This window comes from Mchenga conophoros, linkage group LG7, assembly GCF_057382185.1.
Source record: "Mchenga conophoros isolate Kocher_MC1m ecotype Shallow Benthic linkage group LG7, M_conophoros_male_GT1.1, whole genome shotgun sequence".
NCBI lineage: Eukaryota > Metazoa > Chordata > Actinopteri > Cichliformes > Cichlidae > Mchenga > Mchenga conophoros.
The window spans coordinates 58,116,836-58,141,136 of NC_140532.1; the positions used below are offsets into that span (position 1 = coordinate 58,116,836).

At 38.5% G+C, this 24,301-nt stretch overlaps 1 protein-coding gene across 2 annotated transcripts in view; it reads left to right on the forward strand.

Moving 5' to 3' along the window:
* tln1 (talin 1) overlaps positions 1 to 24,301 on the forward strand; it is a 57,053-nt gene that overhangs the window by 3,071 nt on the left and 29,681 nt on the right. Inside the window, exons 2-18 of one of the 2 annotated variants that reach the window (XM_085280436.1) lie at positions 10,928 to 10,991; positions 12,665 to 12,827; positions 13,181 to 13,278; positions 13,577 to 13,706; positions 13,875 to 14,027; positions 16,115 to 16,257; positions 17,360 to 17,487; positions 17,585 to 17,645; positions 17,828 to 17,932; positions 18,387 to 18,542; positions 20,033 to 20,134; positions 20,913 to 20,989; positions 21,259 to 21,439; positions 21,812 to 21,925; positions 22,032 to 22,140; positions 23,881 to 24,089; positions 24,178 to 24,276. In XM_085280436.1, the coding sequence (XP_085136562.1) occupies positions 12,698 to 12,827; positions 13,181 to 13,278; positions 13,577 to 13,706; positions 13,875 to 14,027; positions 16,115 to 16,257; positions 17,360 to 17,487; positions 17,585 to 17,645; positions 17,828 to 17,932; positions 18,387 to 18,542; positions 20,033 to 20,134; positions 20,913 to 20,989; positions 21,259 to 21,439; positions 21,812 to 21,925; positions 22,032 to 22,140; positions 23,881 to 24,089; positions 24,178 to 24,276 (1,995 nt within the window). In that variant the 5' untranslated portion in view covers positions 10,928 to 10,991; positions 12,665 to 12,697. The remainder of the gene's footprint in view (positions 1 to 10,927; positions 10,992 to 12,664; positions 12,828 to 13,180; positions 13,279 to 13,576; positions 13,707 to 13,874; positions 14,028 to 16,114; positions 16,258 to 17,359; positions 17,488 to 17,584; positions 17,646 to 17,827; positions 17,933 to 18,386; positions 18,543 to 20,032; positions 20,135 to 20,912; positions 20,990 to 21,258; positions 21,440 to 21,811; positions 21,926 to 22,031; positions 22,141 to 23,880; positions 24,090 to 24,177; positions 24,277 to 24,301) is intronic. The other variant, XM_085280437.1, reaches the window with a different exon arrangement.

Consider the following 24,301-nt stretch of genomic DNA (forward strand, 5'->3'; position numbering starts at 1 on the left):
AATACAAATACAATACTCATACCAACTGTTAAGCGTGGTAGAGGGGGGTGATGGTTTGAGCTTGTTTTCCAGCCACAACACCTGGCCACCTCACATTCATATTCAAAAAAGAAAAAACACACGTGTTTTAAAATTAACTACTCATTGGTTTCCCTTTTAGAAATTACAATGTTTTTAATGTTAGCCCTTCATCAGACTGGTGAAACATTAAGAGGAGTGTGTGTGGTGTGTGTTCATGTGTAAGGACCTGGTCTACATAGGCTTGGTCCTCTGAAGGATGTGGCCCCTGAATTTGGACACAGCCTGTGTGTTTAAATGTGCAATGAGTGAGTATGTGGTTGCTGCAATTAAGAAAAGTGAGCGTGTCCTCATTCTCAGAATTAGGGATATTCCTTGGAACTAATTTCTTAGTCAACTAAGCAAGGGGAAAAAAATAGTGCAACCTGCAAGTGTGATCTACCCACATGTCTCTACATGTCTTCAGGATCGCTGCAGTGGCATACACAGTCTGAATAGTTTATATGATGCCTTTAGTCGTAATAGTGAGAAGAGCTGTGTTAAGTTCTGAAAACATCTGTTCTGGTGAGACACATCTGTCATTGCTAGTGTTGGATATTTGTTTAAAAATAGCATTATCCTGATAGAAGTAGATTGGGCTGATGCCAGTACAATTCCCATAGAACTGGGCTGTCCAACTACAGGCCTCAAGAGCCGGTGTCCTGCAGGTTTTACATGTGTCCTTTATCCAGCACCGCTGATTTAAATGGCTAAATTGCCTCCTCAACATGTCTTGAAGTTCTCCAGAGGCCTGGTAATGAACTAATCATTTGATTCAGGTTTGTTGACCCAAGGTGATATCTAAAACCTGCAGGAAACCGGCTCTTGAGGCTTGGAGTTGGACATCCCTGTCATAGAAGCTTATTTCTATGAATGTTGATGTGTCTTGGTCATTGTGGATGCTGGGCATTTTGATATCAAAGTAACCTAAAATTAAGTTTCAGATGGGAGTTTCTAAAGTGTTTTTGGCATATTATTAGGAAGGGATCACTTTTCATTGCAGTGATAGGGTTCTTGATTGATACAGGACATACAAGATGCTGTCCAAAACCACATTTTTGAGAATCCTTTCAGAGGGGTTAGTTTGCTTATAACTTTCTAGAACAAATCCCAATTTTGATGCAAAAAAAGAAACTTTGCCCTAGCCAGGGGATCAGATCAGATCATGACTAGGTGAGTTCAAATGAGCTGCCTAAATACAGGAAAGCCAGTTGGGACACCTCACTTACTCAAGAATGAGTAGCTGGCTATGACACAAGAGCATGGGAACCATTGATTGCCTTCTGAACAGACTTCCAGTGACAGATGTGGAAACAGGAGAGGTACAAGTCGAGTCAGTCTATCCACTTGCAGTGCTGGGCAGCTTGAGTTTCCATGGGGCTTTGGAGCAGGGAAGCTTCAGTCATTTCAGCCACCCAGTGTTTTACCTTATCATCTTGGAAAGGCTAGAGCATTTGATGGTTAGGAGCATAAGACCACATAACCAGCCAAAAAAGACACTACTCTCTGTATAGTCTTTTTAAGATACCAATTAAGAGCTCTCTTCGATTCACCATGAAGACAGATTAGAGTAAATGATAAAATCATAAAATTCCCCAGCAAACAAAGTAGCATCTGGGTTCATACTGGCCAGATCGTAGTGTAAAAATCAGGAAGAGAACCCAATGCAGGATACACATGGGCAGAGTAAAATCCAGTTTGGGAGGGTGTAGTCAAAAGGCAAAGTCCATAGAGCTGTCCAAAAGGAAATGAGAAGTTCACAAGGGAAAATAACAAAATCATGAGGAATGCTGGGGAGCTTGACTAAGCAAGTTTACCAGATGACAAGTGGTTAGCGCAAAGCTGGAGCTGTATATACTAAGACCAGTGGCTAACTAAAAACAGGCATGGTAGGGCAACAAAGCAAAGGCTGGAAGTGTAACTAAGTGAGGTCTAAGACATACAGAAATTTCAAAATAAATCAGGAAGTAACCAGATATACAGTTGGTGAGATTAATCAGCATACAATCAAGGATGGAAAACTAATGCAGGAAGTAAAATTGACAACGATTTATGATGTACACAGGAAAATAACAAACACATGCGGTTTACAAGTAAGGTGCAGTTGGTATTCACAAGTGGACAGATATTAGTTGAACTGGTGAATTGTTATTAGCTTATAATATTTCTCCTATTCTTTATTTCATTTTTAAAGTTCTCTATAGTTTTAGGAGCCTTTGTTATATGTTTAAAATTGCTAACAGGCATAAGGCATAATTCTTACACCTGGCATTGTTCAGCGTGGGCCATGAAGTGCATCTTTAATCTGTTTGATCACAAACATTATGCCACACCGTCTAATCTGGAAGTTTTCACATTAAACTTTGCCAGCGTCATCAACACTGCTGCTGTTGTGTTATCAGTGTTTCTGTTTAAAACTGGGGGCTGTGGGCTTAATGTTGTCATACTTGTTATTTACACTTTTTATTCGCTGCTCCTAAATACGTTTGTATTTTCTGGTCAGTTTTTAGAAATATAACAAATGTGGGTGAAAAACTTAGGTATACATTGTTTAACACATCTGCACGCTACAGAGCCGTGGATTAAATGAAGCATCGAAGCAAAGAATTTGTGTCGAGAATTTTTTGTAATTGACTTATTTGAGTTACTTAATTAATCATTGCAGTTGTAATATAAACTTTAGGTAAATTCTTTAGGCAAAACTTTAAGAACTGCAGCAAATAAAACTTGTGTATAAAGTGGGTTTTATTGTCATTCTTCTAAATGACAACTATACATTTTAACAAAATGTTGTTTCTCCAAGACCTTTATGCAACTCAAAATGATTTATGTGATTTTAAAATTCAAGTTCAATTCAATTTTATTAATATAACGCCATATAACGTTGAAGACGCTTTATATTGTAAGGTAGACCTTACAATAATACATACAGAGAAAAACCCAACAATCAGATGACCCCCTATGAGAAAAAACTCCCTTTTAACAGGAAGAAGCCTCCGGCAGAACCAGGCTCAGGGAGGGGCGGCCATCGGTTGGGGTAAGAGAAGGAAGACAGGATAGAAGACATGCTGTGGAAGAGACAGATTAATAACAAGTGCGATTTAATGCAGAGAGGTGTATTAACACATAGTGAGTGAAAAAGGTGACTGAAAAGGAAAATGCATCATGGGTGTCCATGATGCATTTTCCTTTTCAGTCACCTAGGAGGGGTATGAGTCTGCCTACAGCAGCCTATGTCTATTGCAGCATAACTAAGGGAGGATTCAGGGTCACCTGGTCCAGCCCTAACTATATGCTTTAGCAAAAAGGAAAGTTTTAAGCCTAATCTTAAAAGTAGAGATAGTGTCTGTCTCCCAAATCCAAACTGGAAGCTGGTTCCACAGAAGAGGGGCCTGAAAACCAAAGGCTCTCCCTCACATTCTACTTTTAAATACTCTAGGATCAACAAGTACGCCTGCAGTGTGAGAGTGAAGTGCTCTAATGGGGTGATATGGTACTACAAGGTCATTAAGATAAGATGGGGCCTGATTATTTAAGACATTGTATGTGAGGGGCAGGATTTTGAACTCAATTCTGGATTTAACAGGAAGCCAATATAGGAGAAATATGCTCTCTCTTTCTAGTCCCTGTCAGCACTTTTGCTGCAGCATTTTGGATTAGCTGAAGGTATTTCAGAGAGTTTTTAGGACGTCCTGATAATAATGAATTACAGTGGTCCAGCCTAGAAATATGCATGAACTAATTTTTCAGCATCACTCTGAGACAGGAAATTTCTAATTTTAGAGATGTTGTGCAAATGGAAGAAAGCAGTCTTACATATTTGTTTAATATGTGCATTGAAGGACATGTCCTGGTCAAAAATGACTCCAAGATTCCTCACAGTGTTACTGGAGGCCAAGGTAATGCCATCCAGAGTAAGAATCTGGTTAGATACCATATTTCTAAGATTTTCAGGGCCGAGTAAAATAACCTCAGCTTTATCTGAATTAAGAAGCAGAAAATTAGGTCTTTATGTCTTGAAGACATTCCTGCAGTTTAACTAATTGGTGTGTGTTATCTGGCTCCATGGATAGAGTTTTTTGCCATCTGCATAGCAGTGAAAATGTATACTATGTCTTCTGATGATACTGCCTAATAGGGCTGATCGATATAACAATATATATCGGATGACGATATAAAAACGTCTATCGTTGCATTTTACGCTATCGTTTGTTTCGTGGTGTCGCAAAATAAACTGTTTATGGCAATATTTTTTCATTATTTTGATGGTCACTGTAGTGGCTATATTAATTTCTTAAAGTTCTCTCTTTCTCTTATATTTAATATAACCACACTACAGACAAACAAGCACTTGTTTTTATGCATTGTCTTTAGCAACAACAACAGTAAAACCATCGCATGTCCGCTTGTTTATTTTCCACATAAACCTTTCACAAAAAAGCTCAAGATCCTGTTGAGACTTTTCAAAATAAACCGAATCACGCGAAAGATGCAGAGTATTTATGGATGAGAAGCAAAAAAGAGCCGTCAGGTGCTAAAAAATAAACCTTAGACTCAAACATTAGAACAGGCTTTTCCCCGCAGCACGCTGTGTAATAAATACTCATAAAGAAAACGGCGGCCGTTACAACCTATGTCTAAAAATGTATAGTTTCATGCATCAGTTAAAACACTCAACTCCAGGTACGCGACGCCCAGCTGGAAACACTTCAAGCAAGTCGAGCTGCCCGAGATTCACAGAATTTACAGAAAATGTTACATTTTTGTGATTTATATCATTATCGGACGATAGATGTCTTAATATCAGGATGTGAGATTTTGGTCATATCGCACAGCCCTACTGCCTAAGGAAAGCATGTATAATGCAAACAGAATTGGTCCTAGCACTGAACCCTGTGGAACTCCATAATTAACCTTAGTGTGTGAAGAGGACTTTCCATTTACATGAACAAATTGGAGCCTATTAGATAGATATGATACAAACCACTGCAGCGCAGTACCTGTATTACATACAGTATGCTACAATTGTTCTAATAGGATATTATGGTCGAACAGTATTGAACGCTGCGCTGAGGTCTAGCAGGACAATAACACAGAGATGAGTCCACTGTCAGAGGCCATAAGAAGATCATTTGTAACCTTCACTAAAGCTGTTTCTGTGCTGTGATGGGCTCTGAAACTCTTCAAAAATGCAAATATATAGTTGTGTTACACAATGGTTATATACGAAGGGCAATAAATATACCTGACAACATGTACAAAGAATTTAGAGAGTATTAAATTTGGCTAGTCTCCCATTTAAGATTATCTTCTCCTGCACCTCTTCATTGCTTTAATGTAGCTGCTATTTTTTAAATCATTCTTTGTGTTATTAGTTATTTGTGTTGAACCTTACATTGCGACTGGGCTATTGCTTATGCTTTTTCTTGTGCTTCTGCTTTTGTTGCTACTTCTGTTTTTTTCTGTTTCTTCTTCCTCTTCTTCTGCTGCTACTGCCTCTGCAGAAAATTACTAGTACCACTTGCTGATTTACCAGTCGAGCAACCAAACTGGTCCATCATCAATCTTGTATTTTGAGGATTCAAGTGGTTACCTGACAGTTTTTCTGGGTTTCCAAGGCCAATAATTTACAGTTTTGTTTGTAAGCTCCTGGACAGTAAACATTTTTTTTTTAATTTTGCCTCTGCACACTGTCACAGTGGATTTTAAATCACACAAAATGTGATTAAGAGCAGACTTTAAGCTTTTAAGTACATTGTCAAACATCACCAAATACTGTTTCCTTCCTTGTGATGCTTTAGCAGGCCTTTACTGCAGCCACCTTCAGTTGCTGTTAGTTTCGAGGGTTTTCTGCTTTCGGTTTTGGGTCATTTCGTGTCAAATCATTGTGAGGCTTGTGGTCAGCCATCTCACATTCATATATCATATATCAAATGCTAAAAACTAGTTACCTGCTGCATAACATTGTCTCCATCATATCTGATATATGATGTGGTGTTTTTCTAATCATGAACTATGCCTTCCCTTTTCCATACTTTTCTCTTGCAATCATTAAGGTTCATCTTGGTTTCATCTTTCCAAAGATGTTTTTTTTTTTGGACAGGCCCTTGTAGATGCTTCCTTTCAAAGTGTAATCTGTGTTGTTGTACACCATCTAAATTTGAATTCAAGAAGTTGCTCACAACTTAGTGTTCCATGTTTTGTGGTTTTTCAGGCCGTTGGTGTCGCTGAGCTGCTCAATTTTCCCATACTAATCTTACTTTTTTGCTGTCTCTGATTGCTTTATTTTGGAGGTCTTTAAGCCTAAAGAATATTTCTTCACATACATCGATATCTCTTTGGGTTTCATTTATCAAATGCAAGTTCAACACTCAATTCAAAATTCAACAACCAATTTCAATTTTTTTTCTCTAATTTGGTCAAGACACTAACCCTAAATTGCTCTCCGATGCGTTCATTGGAGTATAAATGTGTATGAATTGTAGTTAGGAAGCACTAAGAAACTTAGAAGACAGTGCTTGTGTGAATGGGTGTGATCGGGTGAATGTGGCATGTTGTATAGAGCTCTTTGAGTACTCTGGGAGAGTTGAAAAGCGCTATATAAGAATTAATCCATAAGTGTACGTAGGGCAGAGAGAGACTCCTACATAATGAAACTAATCTATTTAAAAAAAATATTGGCCACTTGGATAGTGGGAGTAGTGTAGTATTTTTACCGTTCATCTTCTGTGTTCAACAGAACAAGTTCTTTGTCAGAGTGTGATTGTCTCTGAAACATAGACTGAAGTTATTGTCAAAATAGACATTTTGACATTTTTTGGTTTTCAAATAGCTCATAATGTTGTAATTGTGTTGCCTTATACTAAAGGCAAATGCTGCTATTTTAACTTTCCTTCACCCGTATAAATTTCCCTCAAACAAGTGAAATCTGATCTGTACAGTACAGACCAGAACAGAAATAATTAGCCTCGTTTCCTTTTTCCCCCTTTTATAAATTCCCTTATAGATTTCCTGTTTACTCTAGGGTATTGTTTTGACAAAACCTTTTAGTGCACTGAATGGTCAGATTAAAAAAAAATGTATGAAATGCTAAAAAAACAAGAGAATTGGAGATTTTTTCTAGTTGGGGAATGGTATAATTACTGTATATGAGCATGTGTAGACTATAGAGTCGAGAGGAAATGTAAGAATGGGAGATGAGATGCAAAAGTTCAAATGCGGTCGTTGTGGTTACTTGTTTAAGATAGACTGTAACAATGCCACTGGGTTATTTTCACAGTGTCACATCAGGGTAAACACAGCTTCAATTTATAATAGTACAGCAAATGTGCATTAGCAGAGTGAAAGTTGTTGTGAAAAACTACCAGTAAAACAAATCATACTACAGTTGGATACAAGTGTACTAGTTACCTCAGCTCTGTAATAAGGACACTGCAATGACTTTGTTATTGTGTTATGTGCTCTGGAGCTACAGCTGTGTCTACATTTCTTGGACTCAAGAACTCTTCTATTAGTATCAGAGTGGTGCCAATGCCAATAGTGATGATCAAATGTGATATAAGCAGCAACCTTAAACTGGAAAAGTGTTTCTCATGATGTTTGTGTTGATAATAGTTAAGCAATTTCTGTGACAAATAACAAATATGACAAAAAATGACTTATTGAATTATAAAACAAAAATTCAAAACATGTTTTATTAAATTTAAGATTCTTATAAGAGCCGGTAACTTCTCTAAAACAGGTTGTCTTATTTTGAGCCTGATGAAGGTTCTGCAGTGACTTTAAGCTGGTTGCCCACATTGCAGCACAGCAGGCAGCAGAGACTGTTGAAGGCCACGATCACAGGAAGTTTAAAACTCTACCATCTGTATACGAAGCTACACTCAGTGGTTGCAAAGACTTGTATTGCAGCACTGTGAACTCCTGATAAACTATTCTTCACCATAAGTGGTTTTACTTGAGCAATAATATATGTCCACCCAGATGACCTCTTTCCTAATGTCCACAGATGTCCTGAGGTTACACAACCAAAACAAATTAAATCTGTTATTTCACTTTTTTCTTGTTCTTACATAGAAAAAGAGAAAAATGTTTTACTTGTATAATACAAGTACTATTGTTTTTCTTGTGACATTACCAATAAGTTTGATGTGTCACATGGCCCTCTTCCTATTAAAAAAACAAAAGTTGTATCCAAGATGGCCGACTTCTAAATGGCCACCATGGTCACCACACATATACTAATGTGCCACAAACACGACTTTAATATCACCAACCATTCCCATGTTATTACGGTGTATCCATATAAATGGCCCACCCTGGACATCGGGATATGCCAAACAAAAATCACATCTAGCGCACATAGGGCTGGAGAACAACAGGAAAACAGAAAAACAAAACAACTAGACCTAGTCCTTGTTTAGTCGTTTGAAAATTTATTTTAAACTTTGCACAATTTCTGATTGTCCCTCAACATAATATTTTCTTCATATCTGTGATGTGTTTCATTGCAACTAAATTAGTACATTTTCATTTTTTTCAAACTTGCACACCACACAGTTTAAAAAAAAAGAGTCAGCTAGACATTTTTGGAAATGGCTGATACTGGCAGAAATGACTGTAGCCAGAACTATAGTGAGGATGTACACAACGTACTTATCAGCCCTGAAGACTAGTTAAGTGAAATGTTTCATTCTGGCCTGAAAAGATAAGTTTTTGAAATAATCCTCTTGTTGTTAGTGGACAGTTTTACAGACACGTTAAAAAAATGGTCAGGCCTGTAGTACACTAGATAAAGACTGAGGTATAGAGTATCTGAATTCCATTGATAGCTTGGATACTTGGCTTTAGGATGACAGCTGGCCGCTGTCACTTTGCAGAGGAAGTCTGGCTTTGACTAACAGGAAGTCAAGTTAGCCACACATTTTTTTTCTTGTAAGAACCAAGTCATGTTTTCTGGAAAGAGGCATTAATTCAGAGTTATTGCAAAGATATATTTTAAGCACTAAAAGGAGAAAGTACCTTCAACGGCATAACTAATTTTATACTTTAAAAGCCCAAACTTGGAATCCCTTTTGCAACAGCTGGACATTTTTTATATCTGTACCATTAAAGAATTGTGTTTTCATTTGTGATATTGTTTTACAGTGTTTTTAGAGTACACTAAGACCTTTACTGTGCTATTTCTCATTTTTAGCAACTGCAGTAATTACTGTTGTGACCTCGCACTTCCTCTTTCAGTCAGGGTGGAGTGGGAAGCATTTACTGTACAATTTCTGAAGTCTGTAGACTTGCAATGTTTTTAAACAAGATTATCTTTCAGATTTCGAGCTGGTGTTAAATAAACAGGAAGATTTGAATGTTGAAGTAGCTTTTGCTCGATAATGGTCTTTGAGCATTTAGAGCTTTAAAGTTTCTACATTGAATAATATTGAGGACTAACACTGACTAAACGTGAACATTGTAACTTTGAAACTTGAAGGACTAGGATGAGCTTTAGATTAGTAAGCTTTGTCAACAAACTGACCCAATACTCACTGCAGACTTCCAGCTAAGTCACTGCTGGGCATGTGTGGATGTTAGAGATGCCCATATATGGCGTTGAATGTCTTTTAAAAACAGGAAATGACATGTAGACAGCTGATTAGGAACTTGAAAGAATGCTGTCATTCCACAGCAGAGGAAGAGGAGTGGGTTCATTTCTAGAGATGAACCCACTCACTTGACCGACAGCTGCACTCCTCCTCCAATGCATGCACGCACACACACACACACACCTAAAATAGCTATTAATAACATGTAAAAATCTTTTACATCAGAAGAAATTATTCATATCATACAATAACTGTCTGCAATGCAACACATCTGTCTAGCAAAGAGTAATCTGTTCTCTCATGTTAAGTTTACTTTAACCCTGCACTCACGCTCACGTAAATACCACACCAATTTATTGCAGCGTCCACTACAACTTGCGCTGTTCTGCTGAGCCACTTTGATGTACTCTGATATTTGCTAGTCTGTTTCAGTGCATGTAGTACTGCTGATTATATTTAAAATTTAAATTCTGTTTTTGCTTGTTGATTTTCATATGATTATATTTCAAATATTTCTTTCTATATATTGTTTACATTTATGCTTGTTTTACTGTATTTATCAGATTAGTTTATACTTCAGCTGTATTTAACAATTTTTAACTGACGTAATGGAGGATGTCCCAACTCTTATTTTTCTTGCCTTATCTTGTCCTGTCTTATTTTGCAAAGCACGCCACACCTTGCCACACTTCACCAAACAGAAACACACCAGTTATGTGGACCTTCTCACTAGTTACACGCTTAATTCTGACATTAATTTCACTAAAATGGATTAAACTAATATTTTATTTTATAACATTTTTTTAAAAAGTGTCTGCAATGTTATCAAAAAAACCCCAAAGAAATCAATCTCTAATATACAAACACATTCCAATTCGCTTTGTGTATTCTTTCAGTTGAGCAGCAGTTTCTGCTTTATTGTCAGATAAAATTCTTGAACTCTACTAGATTCCATTTGTGGGATTTATTGGAACATGTATGTGTGCGAACAGGGACTGAGCACTGTCTAAAGCTTGTGTACCGTATTCACAGTTAGCTTTTGGAATAGAACATTTAAATTACATGTCATATGTTGTGTCAAAAAGTGAGTTTATCTGCAGCTTTATATTTCAAATAGGACAACATTATTATGATGTGGAATTGCAAGAGTACAAAATGCTGTGGAACTGTGTTTTGTAAGATCGTTATAATGTAAAAGCATATCATTATGTCATTGAAAATGTTGGATCAATAAAATAAAAAAAATCGTGTATCTGTTTATATTTGATTTTCCTCAGCTAGGTAGAAGAAACACAGAGCTGATCATCTGAGTGGCTGTTACAAAAAATTGGTTCAAGTCAGGTAAGTATTTTATTCATCTTCTTCATGATCATGTCAAATAGTAAAATCATAATCAGGAGCCCTAACAATGAGAAGCATATTTACATGTTAGCCATCCATCCATCTTCTTATAGCATATTTTTCTGAAGTATAGTATGAAAACATTTTCTCCAACAAAACAATCTTTTAACATATAGTGAGAAGTACTCACTGATATATGATAACAATATATGAATGCTCCAGACAGTGGCTCATCTCACTCAGCCTGTTGTCACACTGGATTTTAGTCAGAAAACAGTTTGATTGTCATTTGATTGAGCAAGTAGACAGTAGGGATGGCACCGGTAGTAACCAGACCGAAAAGCAGCGCACATTTCGGTGTTTCTTTTTCCTGAGATGTCATACACTTTGGATTCTAGCCAATCATCTTACCTTTCCGAGGATAGTAGGCTTGCCCAGGTACGTACGTTCTTTTAGAGCAGAGCTACAGATTAAAAGTGCCCAAGGCAAAGCGGTCAAAAGTCTGACTGTACTTCACAGCAAAAGATGCAAACTCAGCAGCCTGCAACAAGTGCTTCAAGGTGATACTGTGCAAAGGAGGTAACACCTCGAATCTGATGAAACACCTGGCAACGCATAGCGTTTTTTAAAAGCTGAGAAATGCACCGTATTTGGTATCGGATAAAACCTAAACGATACCCATCCCTAGCAGACAGTGGTTCCATCCCTGGGTTGTGTGAGAATAGATGAATATGACTTGTAGTAAAAAGCAGTGATTGAGTACTCAGAGTTGTAGAGTATTATATAACCAGTACATTTGGCATTGGTTTTTTTTAATTTTATTTGTTTCTGCAGTAACCAGCATTCATGTTGCTAGCTGTACTTTTTAGGTTGAATCCCCTTTATACTACACAGGGAGCAAGATGGTGAAAGAGTGTTATCAGGATGCGAGTCTGACAGTTTTACAGTGATAAGTAAAATGTCATTTCAAAAAAGCTGAAAAAGAAAATCCCCTACTCTTTATTTCCTTCACCTCTCATTGCTATACAACCTCAGGATCTTGCATGAAGAAATGACAAAGAATCTCTCACAATGACAAAACCACAGAGAGTTGTTTTCCAAAAAAAACATACCTTTACTGGCATTTAAACATTTCTTTTTATTCAGGAACCGGAAAACTGGATTTTCAGTTAAAAACATTTTTTTATATGTGACACATGTAAAAAAAGCTAGAGGTGGTGTTTCTCACTTTAACCTCAGCTTAAGACATGGGGCTGAGAGATTAGTTTTCACTTCCTACTAATGTGAAGTTCTTTAGCGGAATGTCATGTAAAGGAGTACCAAAATAAAATATATTTATGAATATAGCAGTTCTTGTCATAGCTATGTGCAATGAGAATACCTCTGATGTAGAGAACTTCCTGCTGTGTGCTACTTGTGAGAGGAGGCAGCTTTGACATTATTTAGAGTATACAGTTACAGCTGTTCTACACTTGCAGTTAAAACCTCCTTTTAACAGGAAATAAGGTGTGTGTGTGTGTTTATCAAAAAGTCTTTTTTTTTTTCAATAGACTTTATATGTCTTTCAGATTGAGTTGTACTATTGGTATTGTGACTGTGAATTAAATATGCTATTTCACTGTAATGGTACAGTTGACATGTTATGACTAACTACTTTATGGATCCTCATGCAGGTGTGAGTTGGGTGGAGGTGCAGAGCAGCAATCATGGTGACCCTGTCATTAAAGATTAGTGTGGGGAATGTAGTGAAAACTATGCAGTTTGAGCCCTCCACCATGGTCTACGATGCCTGTCGCATCATCAGGGAGAGAGTCCCAGAGGCACAGCTTGGCCAGCGTAAGTTCTCTTTCTTTTTTTTTTACTTCTTACTTCATCAGAACTGATTGTTGGATTGTTGACATGGAGAAATTGTATGCTGCATATTGCACATAGACTGATCAGGCATGACATTGTAACCACCTGCCTAATATTGTGTCAGTCAACAGATTAGACTAGAATGGTCACATTTTGACTTTGGCAAGCTGATGTGAACCTGTTAAAACATGTTTGTTTGAAAGACTAATCCACTAATGTGATTTACATGAACAGGGGACTAGCACAAGTCCTTCTAGTCTACTGTCTGGAGATCCACAGGTATGGAAAGAAATAGAAATCCAGCGACTTAATCAGCGTTTGTGTTTCTTCTACAGCAAATGACTACGGACTGTTTTTGTCTGATGAAGATCCAAAGAAAGGCATCTGGTTGGAGGCTGGAAAGGCTCTGGACTACTACATGTTAAGGAATGGGGTAAGGAAGTATATCACACATTCAGCTATGACTAACTGTTAAATTTATGAATTAGGATGCATTTGTGATGATTTGTGAGTACTAAATACACTTTCACCAAGGGACATCACTGGTTTCTTTGCTCTAAATTAGCTGAGTCAGGTTGTTTTTGTTTAATGCTTCTGTAAAAAATGATGCTGTCTCTAGGAAGAAAAGCAGTGTGATGTGAGTATTGTGAGAAATAGCAGGATCTAGTTTAAATCTATTTCAAAGTTTCCAACAAAATATCAGCAGCTGGTCTGTTGCCTCTGTCTGACAGGACACTCTGGAATACAAGAAGAAGCAGAGGCCACTGAAGATCCGCATGTTGGATGGGACAGTGAAGACTGTAATGGTGGATGACTCCAAGATTGTCAGTGACATGCTGATGACCATATGTGCTAGAATAGGTCAGCTATAAGCCACACACAGCTCACATTTAATTTCCAGAACAAGATGTTGTGTGTTGTTACAGGTTTATTGCTTTCCCCCCCACTTACCATGAGATTCTTGTGTATATATAATGTTGTTGTAAAATGTAAAATAAATGTAGTAATTTCAATCTGTTTGTATGTCAGGTATTACAAACTATGATGAATATTCACTGGTGCGAGACATTGGTGAAGAGAAGAAGGAGGAAACCACAGGAACCCTGAAAAGAGACAAAACTCTTTTAAGAGATGACAAGAAAATGGAAAAGCTGAAGCAGAAACTCCACACAGACGATGAGTGTATGAGAAATACAAGCCTCCATTCTAATGCTCTATAACAGACTTGCTTAACCAAAGTGTGTGTCCCGGGTCACCTTCCACATCTTCTCTAGCTCCTCTCTCAGCTTCTTGTGTTCCATCTTCCTGTTGTTGCTATCGCTTGGTACACTCAACAAAAATATAAACGCAACACCTTTGTTACTGCTCCCATTCCCCCATGGGATGGACGTAGAGACCTAAAATTCATTCCAGATACACAATATAACCGTCCCTCCCAAACAGTGGTCACAAATCAGTCCAAATGTGTGGTAGTGGGCACATCTGCTATATTGAGATAATCCATCCCACCTCACAGGTGTGCCACATCAGGATGCTGATCTGACATCATGAGTAGTGCACAGGTGTACCTCAGACTGCCCACAACAAAAGGCCACCCTGGAATGTGCAGTTTTTTGCGCTATTGGGGGTCTGGGGACCCAGAACCGGTCAGCATCTGGTGTGACCACCATTTGCCTCATGCAGTGCAACACATTGTCGCATGGAGTCTATCAGATTGTCAATTGTGGCCTGTGGAATGTTGGTCCACTCCACTTCAATGGCTGTGCGAGGTTGTTGGATATTCGTGGGAACTGGTACACGCTGTCGTATACGCCGGTCAAGCACATCCCGAACATGCTCAATGGGTGACATGTCCGGTGAGTATGCTGGCCATGCAAGAACTGGGACATTCTCAGCTGTCATCTGCCCTGAACAATGTGAACCATGATTCATCTGTGAAGCGCACACCTCTCCAACGTGCCAGACGCCATCGAATGTGAGCATTTGCCCACACAAGTCTGTTACGGCGATGAGCTGGAGTCAGGTCAAGACCCCGATGAGGACGACGGGCATGCAGTTGAGTGTCCCTGAGACGGTTTCTGACTGTTTGTGCAGAAATTGTTTGGTTGTGCAAACCAATTGTTCCAGCAGCTGTCTGGGTGGCTGGTCTCAGACGATCTTGGAGGTGAACCTGCTGGATGTGGAGGTCCTGGGCTGGTTACACGAGGTCTGCGGTTGTGAGGCCGGTTGGATGTGCTGCCATATTCTCTGAAACGCCTGTGGAGACGGCTTATGGTTGAGAAATGAACATTCAATGCACGGGCGACAGATCTGGTTGACATTCCTGCTGTCAGCATGCCAATTGCACGCTCCCTCATTGCTTGTGGCATCTGTGGCATTTTGCTGTGAGACAAAACTGCACATTCCAGGGTGGCCTTTTGTTGTGGGCAGTCTGAGGTACACCTGTGCACTACTCATGATGTCAGATCAGCATCCTGATGTGGCACACCTGTGAGGTGGGATGGATTATCTAAATATAGCAGATGTGCCCACTACCACACATTTGGACTGATTTGTGACCACTGTTTGGGAGGGATGGTTATATTGTGTATCTGGAATGAATTTTAGGTCTCTACGTCCATCCCATGGGGAATGGGAGCAGTAACAAAGGTGTTGCGTTTATATTTTTGTTGAGTGTATTACTACCTCTATCACTACAATCTTCTTCTCTGCTTGTCCACCACTACTATCTCTGGTTAGTTAGCCATCACTATCTTGTCCGTCGGGATCTGGAAGTCCCAAGGGATAAATATTTAATAGTAAATAATTAAACTAATCTACCAAATCTTCACTGCCACATTCTTTAACTCTGTAACTCTGAAAGAAATTGGAAAGACTAGTCTTTTTTGTGTCTGGAAACACATTAGCCAATCCTTATGCTGAGCTTTATTCAAAAGAAAAAAAGACTTTAACCAATTTTTCTGAGTAAATTCAATGTCTGCTTTCCAAACGGGTATGTCTGCTTCTGAAACTCCTGTCCCATACGACGTTCATGGGAGAGGAGATTATAACAAAGTGTTCTGCTTAAATATTATGGTGTCATGAAACAGGAATGAGAAACATTTTTTCCAGAGAGTAAGCAAAGTGCTTTATCTGAATCAAAATATGGTTACAGATTACAATGAAAATATGACTGAAAAAATTCACCTTGATGCTAAAACATTTTGACTGGCTAATATATTTCTAATATTGGTCTTTATGGCATCCCGTTTGGTTTGGGCTTTCCGTAGTGAACTGGTTGGACCATGGACGGACACTGAGGGAACAGGGCGTGGAGGAGACAGAGATGTTGCTGCTGCGAAGAAAATTCTTCTACTCAGACCAAAATGTGGATTCCAGAGATCCCGTCCAGCTCAACCTGCTTTATGTGCAGGTACAGAAAAACATTGACATTGACTTTCTCATTGACATTATTATTATTATTATTATTATTATTATTATTATTATTATTATTATTATTATTATTAATAATAATAATAATAATAATAATAATAATAATAATAATAATTTATTTTTCTCCTGTTGTCTTGGATAGACATTATGCCGTCTTGAGCCACCCCTCATTTCCTAATATTTTGTTCCAAGGAGCCAGATTTTCTTTTTCTTTGGCTATTGGCTGCCTTTGAACTCATTTTGTGTTGTTTGATGAGCCACTTAATATTTATCTATTAATCATTTAAGCGTAAAAAAGGCACCTAATTCAAGGGATGAATCTGTGTTGTGTCAACTTTGCAAAGAACCCATTTTAAATTGTTTTTAGGAACTTTGCTACTGGCAGCTCATCACAAAAACACAGAATTTACTCCTGTTATTTTAGTTGAATCTATAAAAAACACCAAAGGTAACACAGATTGACAGGAATAAAATAATAGACAAACAAGTAGATTCCTGAAGAGTTATTAGCTAAAAACTTGGCATATCTTGGCATGGTGTGCAGTGTCTTTAAAACATTGTGGATAAAACTGGACAAGTGGGGGACAAAAGAAGACGAGACAGGCTTAAAAACAATCTGCAGCAGATAGATAGTATCTGAAAGTCGTGTCCTTAAAAAAAGGTCTTCTGCAAAGACCTGACACAGGACCTGAGAGATGCCCTTCAGTTGATCCATGTTCTTGGAAGCCTCACCAGAAATGGTTTCTGTGGCTCAGCTGGCTGTCAAGAGGCCGTTCTATAGGAAGGGAAATTGGGAGGAAAGGCTAAAGCATACCAAGTTACACAAGAACTGATGGAACCGACTCTTTTCTTATATATCATTTTAAATATATTTTTGAACTGGCTCAATAAATTATTGCACCTATTTTAAATTTTCCTAGTGAAGAAAATGAAGAGTGGCTCAAATGTTATATGCTGTTTTACACTGTAAATTTTTGCTCTAAAAAACTATAATGATTTTGTGTGTGTGTGTGTGTGTGTGTGTGTGTGTGTGTGTGTGTGTGTGTGTGTGTGTGTGTGTGTGTGTGTGTGTGTTGGGACAGGCTCGCGATGACATCCTGAATGGATCTCATCCAGTCTCCTTTGATAAGGCCTGTGAGTTTGCAGGCTATCAGTGTCAGATTCAATTTGGGGATCACAACGAGTCCAAACACAAGTCTGGCTTTTTAGAGTAAGCACTGGTATTTTGGTTGTATTGTTGTTTTGTCTTCAAACTGTAATGAGCTGCCTGTTAAAATTTTTTTTGATTTGACCTTTTTCCTCTTCAGTTTAAAAGAGTTCCTTCCCAAAGAATACATCAAGAACAAAGGGGAGAAGAAGATCTTCCAGGTAAGAAGTGGATTCTGTGGCAGTTTTGAACTAAATGTCAGTTCTGACTGTGCTGTTCTGTTTAATATTTTTGATGTATAAAGATCAGGTCAAACACAAATTTTATCAAGATGACTTATACTTGGAGGCTGGTACATAATACCACAGTGAGTTCTTCTAATCCTCTGACTGTGTTTCTGCAGGCACACAAAAACTGTCAAAACATGACAGAGATTGAGGCTAAAGTCAACTATGTGAAGCTGGCCAGGTCCCTGAAAACGTATGGTGTGTCATTCTTTCTGGTCAAGGTGAGAAGAACAATGGATTACCAAAGTGGAGGTTGCTTTTGATTTGAGACTTGAGACTCACTTTACAAATAATATTCATTTACATAATTAAATAATATTATTTACAATAATACGATCAGCACAAAGATAGAAACTTGCAATTTCTACCAACCAGTCCAGCATGTTGCATTAGTGGAAACTGTTCTCCAAACTAGCCAGTTTGCTACTACATTTCTGAAAAAGGGCTAGGGGAAGAGGAGGGTATGAATAAGAGTCAGAGAAGAAAAATTCACAAATAGGGCAAGATTCATCTGAAAATGTTTAAATACTTTATATGCTTTCTCTCATTCTGCAGTGCTAGCTGGATGATGGCTGAGTTAATTTGTTGATTGTGGATCTTCATGGATTGAGTCATTAATATTTGCCCAGTTTAATTTATGTTTACTTCACAGTCATTTCATTTCCCTTCATGCAGGAGAAAATGAAGGGTAAGAACAAATTGGTGCCTCGACTTCTGGGTATAACCAAAGAATGCGTGATGAGGGTTGATGAGAAGACCAAGGAGGTGATCCAGGAGTGGAACCTGACCAACATTAAACGTTGGGCTGCCTCACCAAAGAGCTTCACCCTGGTGAGTTCTTAAGTAGAGACAAGATAAGAGCATTGTTGAGCCTGGTTCAGAAATATCTTAACCAGATCTCTCTCTCTCTCTCTCTCTCTCTCTCTCTCTCTCTCTCTCTCTCTCTCCCTCCCTCGCTCTCTTGCTCTCTTTTTCTGATTTGAACACCTGAAATGACTTTTAACACATTATCAAACTGCCTTTTTTCTCATTTTACTATTTCCACCAGGCCAGTGCAACACCATAAGATTGTTTGGGTTTTTGTCACTGTGTAACATTGCATCTGACTTCTTCCCAAAACAGTTCTATTGCCTCTGTGCACTCAGTCATAGTGAGTTAATATGAAGCATGCATTCACGGTGTTTGAATTGCTTCACTTGCTGATTTTTATTTTTATTTTTTGCAAATATTTTTATTGAAAAAATAAAACAACACAGTACTTGCACTTACCAAAATACAATTAACCTTTCTTCATTTTCCTAAGTAAATATATTTATATATATAAAAAAAACAACTAAACAAAAACAAACTCTAAAACATTTTAACAACACTAATCTTACTGATTAACCCTCTCAAGGCAGGCGTTGCTGATTTGCAACAGTTAAAAACTAACAACCTGATTACCCCACATACATATTTTATGATTTTTTTTACTCAGAAGTACCACTGCAGGACTTGGTTGTGCATTAGCAACAAAAAGTTTAATTTGAGCCTGAGAGGGTTAAAGAAAGGGGGAGATTACCCTATCTTTGAATATCAGATGTAATCCTTGATATAAGGGGAGTCAAATTAGTTGATTTAAGGCCAGATAGAGAACGAGTCATATTAATCCCTATGTATTTAAACCTCGATGGACCACTTGCTGATTTCTAATCCTCTCCTAAAACGTCAATTTCCAAATATTCGTTCCATGCATTTTTCTAGCAAAATACTTTAGTGAGACCTAGAGATGGATGGCAATTACTGATATCACTTCTCTTTTCTCATGGGTGCGTTAAGAGTCACCACCATCGCTAAGTAGGATATCAAAGACATATTACATTCATGAAAATGATTTGCATGCTGTGTGGTCAAATGTTTGTGCATGTCAGAGGTATATCCCCACTTTGCTGTAATCAGTGTTGGGCTCATTACTCGAAAAAAGTACTTAGTAAACAGAACAATCCTCTTAAAAGTAATGCAGTACGTTGCATAATTACTTCCAGGGGAAAGTAATTCAAATTATGGAAGGCTCTCAAGCAAAAGCGCTTCTAGAAAATGTTCCATCAGTGGTATTAAAAGTTTTATTTTAAATTTGTATACAAATCATTTGCAGAAAAATTTCACCTTTGTTCAGATTGCATACGTTCAGTTGAGCCTTCAATTGATTCTTTGGTAATTTCTCACTACATCCTCTGTTCTTCACCTAACCTAATGGAATAGTTCACCTATTCAAGAAGCTATTCATTTTCCAGTATAATCTGTAAGGTATTTTAACTTCTGGTTGTTTGCTCTGCCTTTAGGACTTTGGAGATTACCAGGACGGTTACTATTCTGTGCAGACCACTGAGGGAGAGCAGATAGCTCAGCTTATTGCTGGTTACATCGACATCATCCTTAAAAAGGTCAGCAGCATTATACATTTCATTGACAACATGGATGCTTTGATGGGGGATGAAGAATTTATTTCCTAAAAAAATGTCAAAAAATACTACAACACCATTTTGTCTAGTGAGATTTCTTTTGACATGTCACTCTTTCCATGTCACTCTGTAAGTATTCAACGCAATAGAATTTCTTTACATACTACATATGTTACATATGTGCTGGTGTGTATTTATCATCATACCATAAGGTGATCTCAAGTTCTGTGCTGACATTTCACAAAGAAGATATGAAACACGAAGTCCTGCGTCTTTTCAGGTGTTTTACAAGCCCAAGCTTGAAAGTGGCTGCTCTTACTGCAGCACAACACTGTTTATCTTCTCTGTGCTCTGTTAAAATGTATTATTTAGTTCTTTAAAATATGTGCCTTTTGCTTGACAACTGGATTACCACTCATGGCACTTTCACACAGGACTGTGGACTCAGTGTGCTCGTCAGTGAGTCTGGTGTACTTTTGATCACAGTGTCGTTTTTCATGTCATCATTGGCTTTTCCAGTCACACTGTTAATGCCTACTCATTTTGCTAGACACTATGGTAGTGTCAAGAAGAGCAGTGCTTCCTGACCAACTGTTCAAAGTTGCATAAAAGTGATAGAAAAACATCTTACTAGGCAGCTGTCTGTACTGAAACTCATGTTTTTAATCTTTTCTTTATTTTGAAACAAAAGAAAATATAAATCCTTTAAAACTGAATTTGATATAATCCAGTGTGTCACCACATTTCTTTCTCTTGACAGAAAAAGAGCAAAGACCACTTTGGCTTGGAGGGAGATGAAGAGTCAACCATGCTAGAAGACTCTGTGTCACCCAAAAAGTAAGTGTATGAGTGTTACCACTGAATAGTTTTCTGTACTTGACACGTACAAGTTTCACTGAATGGTATTCCAACAATACTCCATCCATCCATGGAGTATTCAGCTTTCCTAAGTCGCCACCAGGTAGTTATTTGTTGACAGTGTAGCTCCTCTCTTCAGCTTAGCGTTCAAGAGTTGCAGCTGAAGAGACAACTACATTATTACAAACCGGATCATTGACCTGCACCTCAGGGCTTTCAGAACTAGGTTCTTTCTCATGCCACTCCAGGTCCACGGTGTTGCAGCAACAGTTCAACAGGGTCGGCAAAGTGGAGACAGGCTCAGTGGCCCTGCCAGCCATCATGCGCTCAGGAGCTGGTGGACCAGAGAGCTTCCAGATGGGCTCCATGCCTCAAGCTAAGCAGCACATAACCAGTGGACAGATGCACAGAGGACATATGCCTCCACTGGTATGACAGAATGATAAGACATGAAACAGAAATTGGAAATTAAACTGTAACAGTAGGCTTTATTTTCTCTTTCCTTAAAACTTAAATATAGCAGGCTAACATCCTCATAAACCCACGTGAACGTGCAAATGCCAGAATCCTTACTGAGCAGCCAATGTTGATCTGTAGCACTGAAGTGACGCTTTTATAAAAATTAGGAATTGCATATTTGTGAATTTGTTTTACAGAAATCCAAACAGCCAAGTACAGTTTTAAAAAATGCATTCATTATGTTTTTAGTTATAGGAGCAATTTCTGTTATTTTGTTGTTTCAAACACAGAATTATATTCACAATTTCTTTTAATTTAATACATTCACTTTTTTATCAACAGACTTCAGCACAGCAAGCCCTGACTGGAACCATTAACTCCAGTATGCATGCTGTCCAGGCTGCCCAAGCTTCACTGGATGATTTTGATACTCTGCCTCCATTAGGAACAGATGCAGTGAGATTTCACTTCATTTGCTTGGACTGATTTAAGTGCTGATTGTATTGATGATGTATAGTGAAGACTCCATTCTAAATGGATTGTTTTTTTGTTTTCTTTTAAGGCATCTCAAGCTTGGCGCAAAAACAAGATGGATGAGTCCAAACATGAAATCCATTCACAGGTGGATGCCATTACAGCAGGCACAGCCTCCATGGTCAACCTCACTGCGGGTAGGAATAGTGGAGCATCTCTCTGTTCTTGTAATCATGCTTTTTTCAACAACAAAAAAAACTCTATGGAAACTGTATGTATGCTCCCGGTGCATGTTTTGTCTGCTGATATTAATCACAGAACTCTGGAAGTTATTGAGTAAACGCAGCATTGTTGACTTTAATGCACTATGCACCTCAACATTGAGTCTGTGACTTGGTTGCTAAATGTTTCCTCTTTGCAATAACACCACTTACAACTGGTCATTAAATAGCTAGGAAGGAAGAATCAATTGTCTACTAATTGGAAGTTTGGTGGTTTGAATCCTGTTTGCTCCAGCCTCCATCTCACTTTAGCTGGAGTGGTCAAGATGTTGAACCTCGAGTTGCTCCCAATGCAGTTAGAGAGTGAATGTGTGTCTGAATGCTAGCTAAAAAGCACAGATGTAGAAAAGAGTCCTTGTAAGAATGTGTGTGTGAATGGGTGAATGAGACATGCTGTATAAAGTGTTTTGAGTTCTAAAGTAAGGATAAAAGCACTATATAAGAACCATTTACCATTTGTTGCAATGGTGTCATTCTATTACACTACCTATTACAGCAAGGTCTTTACAGTTTTCACAAATGCTTGTGAAGGAAGACTGCGTGGCTACATGCTTTGTTTTATACAACTGGAAAACACCTGAATTCAAAGATTAAGAGAACTGTTCTCTTAACTGTTCTTTCCTCATACAATGTGTATTATCTGCACTGACAATGTGACTCTTAAAATACATTGAGGCATTTTATTCATAATTTCTTATCAAACCGAAAATACAACTATTAAACATTAAGTTTCCTGTTGGTCAGGTTCATTTGCAGTAATGATAATACGAATTTGGAAGACTGGTTGTCCTTCAGCATCAGCTCTCTTAGTATAAATTTCACTGCTCACTTTGCAGTTTTTGAGTTTTAATGCTAACATGTTCCCTACTTTGCTATGCAAAGCATTCACTAGTTTTGCATTTGGATAGGCCCTGTGTTCACTGCCCAGCATTGAGGACCTGATTACCATTTTCCATAGAATACCAGAACTGGCAGGTGGACCACTGGGGTTCTGTGCCTCACCCTGAGCATGTGGAAGATGTGAAAGAGTCTCAAGAAGCTGTTACGAAAGTTATGCTTTCTGTAACATGGGCAGCAGCACCATGACTGCCATTAAGAATCAGGATTAAATTCTCTGACCCCTTGTCAGACCCTATTGCCAATGCACCAGCAGGTGCATTGGCATGCAGGCAGTTCCTGGAGGATGGCCCCCACATTTGCCAGACCTAAACCTGTCAGAACATTTTTTGGGACATTATGTTTCTTTTTATCTATCCGACGTCGTAAGGTTTCACCTCAGACTGTCCAGGAGCTCAGTGATGTCCTGGTCTAGATCTGGGAGGAGATTCCCCGATGACACCATTCATAGTCTTACTAGGACTATGACCCAACGTTGTCAGCCATGCATACAAGCACATGGAGGCCATACAAATTACCCGGCTGCATTGTTTTTTTTCACTTAGATTTTTTGGGTTTCTTTGAATTCCCCTGTAGTAGGATAATTTTCATTTACTTCAAATGATGTAGCATCCTTTCATCCCAGCAGATATCCAGTGTTATTTTTTCCATTGATATCTGATCTGTTTTCTGAGTACTTTCTGAATTTGTTTCTTATGCAAATATAACAAGCGTCCTGTAGGAGATAAAGCACAAATCTCTGCCCTTCTCTGTCTTTAGGTGATCCAGCAGAGACAGATTACACAGCAGTAGGCTGTGCTGTTACTACAATCTCCTCCAACCTAACAGAGATGTCAAAGGGTGTTAAACTTCTGGCAGCACTTATGGAGGATGAAGGAGGAAATGGACAGCATCTGCTTGGTGCTGCCAAGAACCTGGCCTGTGCTGTCTCTGAAATGCTAAAGACTGCCCAACCTGCAAACACAGAGGTACACAGCCAAACTAAAAGGAAGACAGAGATACATTGTGTTTTTCTACTCTTTCTTGTTTGAGATCAGTAATATCTTTTGGTTCCAGCCTCGTCAGAATCTGCTGCAGGCTGCTGGAAATGTGGGCCAAGCCAGCGGAGAGCTGCTTTCTCACATAGGCGAGGCAGACACTGATCAACAGTTCCAGGTGTGCTCATCATAACATTTATTAT